This window comes from Antrostomus carolinensis, unplaced genomic scaffold (assembly GCF_000700745.2).
Source record: "Antrostomus carolinensis isolate BGI_N321 unplaced genomic scaffold, ASM70074v2 scaffold39800, whole genome shotgun sequence".
Taxonomy (NCBI): domain Eukaryota; kingdom Metazoa; phylum Chordata; class Aves; order Caprimulgiformes; family Caprimulgidae; genus Antrostomus; species Antrostomus carolinensis.
Window position 1 is genome coordinate 3,376 of NW_010289837.1, and position 10,029 is coordinate 13,404.

The 10,029-nt window shown below is 39.2% G+C and overlaps 1 protein-coding gene across 1 annotated transcript in view; it reads left to right on the forward strand.

Moving 5' to 3' along the window:
* The window catches only part of TRMT10A (tRNA methyltransferase 10A), a 10,357-nt gene extending 2,434 nt beyond the window's left edge, over positions 1–7,923 (forward strand). The window contains exons 3-7 of the mRNA XM_010171650.1: positions 891–962; positions 1,446–1,520; positions 2,496–2,645; positions 3,809–3,914; positions 7,499–7,923. Coding sequence (XP_010169952.1) covers positions 891–962; positions 1,446–1,520; positions 2,496–2,645; positions 3,809–3,914; positions 7,499–7,665 — 570 coding nt within the window. The 3' untranslated portion in view covers positions 7,666–7,923. The remainder of the gene's footprint in view (positions 1–890; positions 963–1,445; positions 1,521–2,495; positions 2,646–3,808; positions 3,915–7,498) is intronic.
* Positions 7,924–10,029: the final 2,106 nt, after the last annotated feature.

Below are 10,029 nucleotides of genomic sequence, written 5' to 3' on the forward strand. Positions count from 1 at the left end.
GAGCTTTGTCCTTTGTAAAAAATGTTTCCTTCGTTGGTCAGGCAGAGCCCCTGTTAGGCCTGATAAAAAACCTGGCACTTCTGCAGGTGTTTAGGAAGGGTGGTGTTGTAAGTGAAGGTGGTTGTGGCCTGTAGCAGTGGGGTTGGTTACATGCTTTCTCTAGTGTCAGTAAAAGCCTGCATTGCAATATTGCAGTGATAAAGTCCAGTTTACTTGAAATCCTTCGGAGATATCAAAACATTCTCAAAGCACTACAACACTGTTTCATTTTAAAACAGCTTTTGGGGCGCTGAGAATAAAGCTATGTGATGTACCTTACAAAAACCATAATTGGCTAAAAATTAAGTCTGCTGCATTTTAAGTAGTAGTAGTTAACTGTTGTCCAAATTGTCAGGTCAAAACGCTGGAGCCAGCTTCTAAATTATTTGCATTGTTCTGGAGTTCTTCACGTTAATTATGCATGTTTAATTTTCTTAAATGTAAACTGTGTATTCTCAGGGTTTTCCTGTGGCTGAAAGACTGAGTACTGTCACAGTGATAAATCTGCTTGATGCCTCAGATTAATTTTGAGTGTATTGTTACATATAATTAAACCTCAGTGATTTTTGTTTATTTGTTTTGTTTGTTTTCTAGAATAATGCAAATCAAGCACATGCGCAGAGATGTCTAAATACACTTTTGTGGAAGGTGCCTGTGTTTCCTTGTCAGCATAATCCCTTTACAGTGGCTAGTTTTCTTCTCAAGAGTCTGATGTCCACACTCTCTCAGTAGTCACTTTTGCCAGTTAAAAGCTTCCTTTTTCTCTCTTTAGCTTCTGACTGGCTCATGGTAAAGCATTTTGTGGTGGTCTGTCTGAAGGACTATGTAAAAACAAATTGTGTTGTATGCAGGATGTTAAGAAGCTTCACAAGCAAATTCAGAGATGTTATGCAGAAAACCGCAAAGCATTTCATCCTGTGCAGGTATGTTTAACCAAACGGAGCGCTGAGTGTATTGCCATGTACAAAATACATGAGAAAGGCAGCTGTGGCCCAAGTGGTGAGAACTGTAGTAGAAAAAGATATATTTAGGCTGCTTCTTTTTAATAAGAAAATTATTTCTATTGTAAGAGATGAATTTTCAACCGGCATGATATAAAAATCCCCATATATATGAAAAAGTATGTGCTTGCAGTTGAAGAGTGCCGAATACTGGCGAGTCACTAAGATACTGTTGATACTCAGTTTTATCTGTGACAGATTAAAAAAAAAAGTGACTGTAAGTGCACATTTGTCTTTTAAATGTGTCACTAACTGTATGAATATGGTCTAAGTACCACTTTCAGCTAAAAAATAATTAAGAGTTTTAGGTAATAGTTAAGGGTAGAAGAAGTCTTGTACAGAGAGGAAACAGATAGGCATATTAACATTTCCATGTTTTGTACCTCTTGTTTGTTCTTTTTGAAGTTTTACTTGACCAGCCATGGGGGACAATTGAAGAGCAACATGAATGAAAATGACAAAGGATGGGTGAACTGGAAGGTGAATAATCGAATATTTCTATAAAACGAGAAAAAGAAGTCTTGATTATAGTTGCTAAGTAGGTTCCTGGTTGTGAAGGACCTGTGCTTTCTCCATGTGGGTTTTTCTAAGACGTAAGAACAATAGCATATTAGAAATATGTGGCTCTTTGTGGTTTTAATTAATTTAGCTTAAATAACCCAAAGACTGCTTGTCTTGAATCTAGATTTGAAAAACTCCACACACATCTGTTTCCACCTGTTTTATTGAACAGATTCAATTTTCTGACAGGCTAAGCAAGACTACTTAATTTAGGCAGCTCTGACAGTCATCTGTCTTGACAGTGCTCTTTTTTTCTTGATGAAAAATAAGACTTTGAAGTCATTACGTGATTCTTTTGTGTACACCTTCACTTCCACTATGTTGCCTCTCAGCACTGAAGTGTTCTTTAGAGAAGTAGTTTGTGTTATGCTCAAACTCATGTTGGTTTTCCTTGTGACTGCTTGTTAAGCCAGTATTCCAACTTCAAATGAAGAGCACTGTGCATAAATAAAAACAATTCTACTTTCATCATGTCTTGTGCGATAGCTGCTTTGAAGAAGCATAACATAAACCTCTCTTATCAAACAAGTAAAGTTAACTAAGCATTTACTTCTGGTTTTGTTTTTTTAGAAAGGTGGACTTGAAAATTATTTGGATCCCTAGGAGAAATATGGTAACATTTGAAGGGAATCACAAGAATTTATGGATTTGTAAAGTTCTTTTGGGGTTTTGGAAAATTTCCTGGTGATTTTTATAAGTCAGTGCTGTAGGGACTGTGGATTATTTATGCAGAAGTCAATCTGCACTGTGCTACATACTTAAACATGAATGAGGGATGTAGAGTGACTGCATACTGTTGGATTTATTTTTGCTGGTTCCATCCTGGGTCTGTAAAGCTTGCCCAGCAATTAAGCAGTTGAATGTAACTTCTTTTAACTACCTTTTTCCTTTGAGGATATCCAAATTAGAACAGAGCACTATAGTGAGCTAATAAAGAAGGAAGATCTAGTATATCTTACCTCAGATTCCCCAGACGTTCTCAGTGAGCTTGATGAGAAGAAAGCCTATGTGATTGGAGGACTGGTGGATCACAATCACCACAAGGTAAACTGGTCCATTTCTTTACAGGTTTGTGGTGGGGGTTTTTTGGCACCTTATTTGACATTAATGCTGTCCAGGTGTAACCTAACAAAAATAAATAACAAGAAAATTTATTCAAAAAAAACTTACTTTTGAAACATTTTGAAGAAATGGGAAAAAAATCTTGTGGTGGTAGCAGTGGCTTGTGTCCCACAGTGCAGACATGCTGAGCTTTTTAGGATTTTATCTTTTCATTTTATATATAGGAATGGAATTAATAACACCACTCAGCTTACTGAGGGCCATATTTTCAGATAGAAGGGTTTGGTTTCTGTTCATGCATTTGTGTATGTGTGTGTGTGCACTTCTATGTGCACATGCCCAAATATAGATGAAGAACAGCACTTGAATCTTGGATGTTCTTTTTTAATAAGTTTCCTTGTCAGGAGAACTTGGTTAAGTAACACACATGCCTCAGGGGTCTGGTTCCACACCTGTGTGTGGGATCGTGCTGTGTGGACCTGGAATGTCATAGAGAAATGAAAACACTGTTACTGCTTTTCTTCAGAGAAACTCCTATGTAATTTCTGGTGACATGTTTAATATTTTGGTGTGATGCTAAAAAAAGGGATGGATCTTAAGCCTTACCAAATGACACTTCAGCAGTTAGTCCCCAGTTAAAGGCTAGGAGGGAGCTAAAGCAGATCCTTTATATAGTCATTATGGTATAAAGTGTTTACACTATTTTAAAGGCTTTTTTGCTCATCTTGGGCACAGGAGTTGCCAGATTTAAAAAAGCAAATGGCATTTCTTTATCCTCTGCTCTTCTCAAAAAATACCCAGTTACTGCAATCTGAGTAACTTTGTACTTAAGCATAAACTGGCCTTTAAAACAGGCTGTGGCTCACACGTTCTAGAGATGCAACTGCATGAATAAGTTTTACTTACGATCCTTCTGACTGTACATCACAGTGTGACATATATTCAAAGCAGTAGGTTTTCCAAAGGTAGCCCTTGAAGCTGGTACTGTGTAACCAGGGTAAGTTTCTTTTCTGTAAATATCTTCTAAAGCAAGATCATGGCAGCACTGGCAAAACTCTTGCCAGAAACTGATACTTGTAGTAATCTGTATGGGCTGATCTGAAATGGCGATTTTCAGTCTGGTTGTTTTGGTGTCTTTCCCACAGGGAATTACTTACAAAAAAGCTGTAGAGCAGGGAATTGGTCATGCACAGCTCCCACTTGGAAACTTTGTCAAGATGAACAGTCGGAAAGTGTTAGCTGTCAATCATGGTAAGTTTGAAATCACAAAATAATTACATTATTATAGAGTATACCTGCAGTATTCAAAATTTGAACCCTCAACATGTGCATTGTAGTGCAGATACCTAATTATTATTTTATTGTGTTGACATTTCTTGCATCTAGTTGCCTTTGGGATAGAGTAATTGCCCTGACCTTTAAATATTTCAGATATGGTTGCATGTAAAGGATGTAGCCACTTAGAAGTGCACCTCCTGCTCTGTTGAAAATGAGTAATTTTGGCATAGTTACCATCCTGGTCTTGCATCCAGGGTTAATGTATAAGTGAGTAAAGTGATGGAAACTATCCCATGTACTTTATCCCAGGGGAGGATAAATGTATGTGATATTTTCACCTCTTTAGACAGCTTTGTTCAGCAGTAACTGCTTAGGTACCTGTAGACTCATCTCATTTGGTATCAGCAGTACTCCATCTGCTGAGCTTTCATAACTCTATTTTTACCTGGTTCCTGGTTCTGATTGGAGTATACAATTGCTTAACCAGGTCTTGAGTCCTGCTCCTTTTAAACTTTCAGTTTTGTTAATAGATTTCCTTTCAGTGTCATTAAACAAAAATACATGCAAAATGGAGCCTACTCAGACCTTTATGGAAATTGACATGGTGTCCAAGTCTTTATTTTGCCTCACTTCAGGTTCTTTTGTTTTATCTTACCTTGCTTTATTTCAAGTGTATTTTATTATGTAACACATTGCTCAATTTTAACTTTATTTTCTTAAAATGCCAGTGATTGATGAGTTGTGTATTTGCATGATAAAAAAAGTTATTCAAACATGGAGGAGAATACAGTATATCACTGGGATTAAAAATTATCAAACCTCATGTATTTGTAAGATTTTACATGTTTCTAAAACTTGATATTTAAATCTTGCTTTATATAGACAATAATAGGACTTTATGTGTTATTAATCAAAAGTTATGATAGCTGTAGGTTTCTGCTGGAGTTTTTCTGCAATAATCTTATACTGACCTCTAGTGTCAACATTTCTGGAGGCTGTCTTCTACCTGTTTGAGAGCTGGGTATAAATTGGGTCACTTACATTGAGGCTTTCATGTGTCTGCTTTGTGGTCTTGTGCATGTTTCTCATGCCAGACTTTTAGGCACTAATTCCGCTGCAGTTTAGTTGCCAAGATTTCATTTTGTGTGAGCTTGTCTTCCAGTGCCCTTCTAAAACATTTTCAAATTGCAGCTGGAAGGCTCTTAACACGCAGACAATTTTTAGGGTAAAGATTATACTATAGCAGTATTTTGCTTAAGATTTTTGAGCAGGAAAATGAACACACCACCACCACCACTGAAAGTAGAGATACTTTTAATAGTTGTAATTAAGGCTCTTGTGTATATTCTAACCCCAATAGCATACAACCTAAATCAAAAAAGACAGCTTTCACAAGAGATGCTACTTGGCATGAGTAAGGTGGACAGAATAAACCTGCCTCTCAAATCTCATAAATTTTATGTAGGTGAGAAGGATGTTGGCACTGAGGTTTTTGTATTTTGCTGTGAATACATCTGCTTCACTGCTTCATGTAATTGTAATTGCTCACGCTTTCTGGTTTGATTTGATGATTCTGGCCTCTGATCTGCACCCTCAGTGCAGAAGCTGAAGCTAGCAGAGTACAGTATTGGGTGCACCAGATGAGACTGTGAGACCTGCCTAGTCCCTGTGGAACTACTTTGGACAGGTGTGAATTTGGAAAGTCCTGTAGAAGAAGAAACTCTTTCTGAACTGCCTTATCAGTCTTTGAAGGGCTTTAATTTAATGGGCCCTCTGGTGGTTGGAGATTGATGGCATCATTAACAGCAGAATTTGCTTGTTGCTTTTAATTCATTTGTAATCCTTCTCTCTTGGGATCAAGTCTCCATATATTTCCACAGGCTGTTCAGTGCCTGCATTGCCATGTTAAAATGGCATGAGGAACACATGTCTGTGTGAAATATTTGATGCTAGAAAACTGACAAGATGTAAGATGAGACTTATTTTTTTTAGCTCGATCTAGAATTTTAAAACTTGGAAAATTTGAAATCTGTGTAAAACACTGCATGCAAAACACAACTGCAAGTGTATCTGAGAGAGTTTGTTTCCTTCTGTTCAGGTTTGTATGCCAAGGCTAATACTTTTTAATGTATATTACAGGGACTATATTGTTTCATTCCAGTCTACCATGTTGTCTACCAGCTGTTCCCACTGCCTTTTTCTGTCCTTGCATAATATTTTTGTTGCTATTGCAGCCCTTCACAGAAGCCTCTGTTCTCCTGTGGAAGCCACTATTTTTCCATCAGTTCTGTTTTTACTATGCAGATAAAGGAAGTTCCAAAACAAAGGAGAAGAAACGTGCTCTGTATACTCTTGTCTCTTAAGCCAGCATTTTAGCCACAGATGCTTTCTGAAGTAACTTACAGCAATACTAATATAGTCCTGTGAGAGCTCCTACCTTCACAGTACATTTCAGGTGAATAACCTGCTTAGTAAAATGTCCAGCTTTTCAATATCAGTGTCACAGAGAGCATCTGGCTGTCCCGTAAACCTGAATCAGGAAACCCCTAGTGAATGTGACACTTCTGTAACTTGACTCTCAACGAGTATGAGACCCACGCTGCTCCTCCCTTTCTGAACGCCTGCCTAACTCTCTCTCTGTGGAAGGTTTTTTTCCTTCCACAGCTCCTTTGATCCTTTCTCATATGCTGTTGCTTGGCTTTGAGAACGCTTGAGCTGGGTGCATTCTTTGAAGTCAGCATTCTCCAGTGGTGTTAGCACTATTCCTGTAGCCCCAAGCTTGAGGAGCCACCCTTCTGTCCCAGATTTGTCATCCAAGTCTGGCTTACCCATGAGCCATAGGGCCTCCTCCTGCCTTCCTTGCTGCTGCTAAGCCACAGTCTGTGTTGAGAGGTTTTTTGGATAGCCTGGAATTTTTCTAAATAAGAATTTGACGATTGATTTTGCATATAATGAAATTTGGAGCTATTGCCAATCAGGGAAAGTTTTGGGAGCTGAAACAGGAGTATGGTGAGTGTATGGCTAGCATGATAGAAGTGGCAAGAAAGGGTCACAGATTTGGAGACTAATAAAGATTTTTGCCATAAGCTCAGATGGAAATGAAAGAGAGTGCTGATTAGAGCAGGTTTGAGGAAGGCTTTGGGCTCTCCGTATGTACGGAGGGGACAAACTGATTATTAAAGTGCATCCACAGCACTATTCCTGTGAAACACGGGACAGCACTAGTGCCTGTATAGAAGGCGTGGGTGAGACCTGAAGTACTGGGGGGACGTTTCTCTCTGTCCCTGAGAGAAATTAATTCAAACTGGAGCTGCTGCAGAAAAGCACTGCTGTAGTCACTGCCTTACAACTAGAGACTCAGAAGTGTGCTTGCCTTTAGGCTGCAGTAGTAGCAGGATTGCCTTCTCTGCTGCTGTCTGTACTTCATCAGCCTTACTCTGAAGATGCCACAACGAAATGGTTGTAAACCTCTGAAAAGATGGATCTGGGGGTATGTTCCTATCAGCAGTTTACTTATCTCCCTGTAAAAGAGCTGATGGTCTTTCTTGATATTGCAGTGTTTGAGATCATCCTTGCATACCTGGAGAAGAGAGACTGGAAGGAGGCCTTTTTCACTGTCTTGCCACAGCGGAAAGGGGCTGTTCCTCTGGGAGAAGCCAATGATTTGTCCAAACATGCTGCATGTGGAAAAGAAGATGAAGACAATGACTCGGACAGCAACTAAGCTTCAGAACGAGACGATGGGAAAGATGAGACACACAGTTCATGGAATAAAACTGGGCCATGAAGTAGTTACACTCCAAAGACCATCTGCTGCCCTTGTGATACTGAATTATCTCAGTGCTTGGTAGTTCCATAGTTGGCCCAGAGCTGTTTCTGGACAGGAAGGGTAAAGATAAATGCAATTTTTTACCCTGAAACTTCCATATTAATAGCTTTTTAAAAATAAATAAATTAATGGCAAATGCAGAATTTATTTTGTTTCCTAAGGAAGCTACTTAATTTAATTTTTCTTTAAATATTATTTTTCTGTACATACCAAATTGGTATATGTTGGTCTTTTCCATTTCTGCTCTAAGTTTTCTTAAAAGTAGTGAATGACAAGTGTTCCTGTGACCTCAAAACCTGTACCACTAGTGCCTATTGCAAAGTGTGCATGAACACTCAAATGAACGAAAAATTCTAATTTTCCTGAGCATCTCAACAGACAATCACAAGCAGCTGAGCTACCTTCATCAGCTGGGCCCTGCTGATTTATACACTCTGTCTAGTTAGCTGAGGTCAGTAGATGAAATACAAGTGTTGGGATAGGCCAGTGCTTTATACTTCAGTTTGAGTGGAATGGATGTCTGCACAAGTGCAGATTGTGTGCCTTGGTTGGTACGTGGTGCACATTGAGTTGAAGTGACACAATCGCTTTTCATGGCTTCTTGATCCTTTTAGCAAAATTTATCACCCAGTCTCAGAACAATACCAGGAGACAGGAACTCTTTCTTCCAGGTCACTCAGTGTCAGTATACCTGTTTTTATCACACCGTCCGGTATCTATTTGTATTGTCTGTCAAATACTTTTCCTTTAAAAAAAAAGTCATGGTCTCCATCTTAGCTGGAAGTTCTGATGCAGCTTACTTCTAACTGGCTTGAGTGTTTTTGCAAAGTACTGAAATGGACACCTCGGAAGTGTGGCTGCACTTCACCTCTGTGAACCTGCCCCACCCCTTTCTTTTGTAGGGTCTGGCCAGGCAGCTGCAGCTTCTGAACAAGAGCAGCTTTCACACAGGTCGGCCGAAGAGCACACATAAGAACACATCATTCTAACTGTTTGTCTTTGCTGAGCTGGAATCAGAGGCCTGATCCAAGTATGACTTAGCTGGCATCCATGTTGTATTCCTCCCTCTGTTCCTACTGCTTTCAAAGGGCAGCTAGTCCCTATGGTCTGTAAAGGGCTGGCAAACAACTGGTTATGACTTCATATACTCGGTGCACTTCTCTCTATACTTTTTAAATAATCATAGAAAAGTTTCTTCTGTTAAAAGTATGGATTGGGGTTTGTTGCTTAAGTAACATGAGGAGTTTTGTTAGGCTTTACAAAAATGTGATTGCTTTTGTTTCAGAAACTAGATCAGCTTTTTCATTAAAGCAGTGCTGTGTTTATTTCTGTAACAAAAAGCGCAGTGTAAGTTTGCCCACCATGTCTTACACTGATTCTCTGACATAAATGTGTAAAGCAGTGAAATTACAAGCAGTTACATCTTTACAGCTGACGTTCTGCATGTTAATGCACATAGCACCTATTAAACCTGATCTAAGACTCTTCAGTCTCCCTAAGGTTTTCTTAAGGCTATTTCATATATGTGCCTCATGTACTCAGGCTTGACAGTGCAAGAGCAGGTTGCATAGACAGATGGGACTTTACATTGAACTGTCCTGGTTTTGCTAGGATAGAGTTAATTTTCTTCTCAGTAGCTAGAATAGCACTGTGGTTTGGTTTCAGTATAGGATTTGTTACGAGAAGAATGTTGATAACATACTAATGTTTTTAGTGGTTGCTGTTGTGTTTTGCTGACCTGGTGATACCGAAAAGCTGGTTAGAACGGGATCACTGCAAGTAGGAAAGACCAAGGGGGTGTGAGGAGGAAGAGTATGCCAATGAGATATTCCATATCATATCATGTTCAGTATATTAATGAGGGTTGACTGCAAAGCTGGGGATGTAAAATTATTGATTAAAATGGTTGAACTCGTTGGAGCACATGAAAATCACCCCAGCATCAGATCAAGTGTGAGAAACTGAAACCTGTTTGTGGGAAAGTCTGAGAGAGTAGATTGTAAAAGCAAGAGAGCTTGTGCTGGTTGTGACACCTTCAGCCCCTGCCACAATGCCACAGCTCCTTATGACAGACCAGGAAGGCAGTTCTCCTGTCTTTACAGCTTTTTTTTGCAGTGTGAAAGTGGAGGCTGGTAGGGTGGCCATTTGCTGACATTCCTAGGAAAAGCATGCCAAGTGGTCTTGGTCTTGTGCTGTATTTCACTCTGATCCTGAAATACATGTTCTAATGTATTTCACATGCTGTGTCCTTTTTTTTTT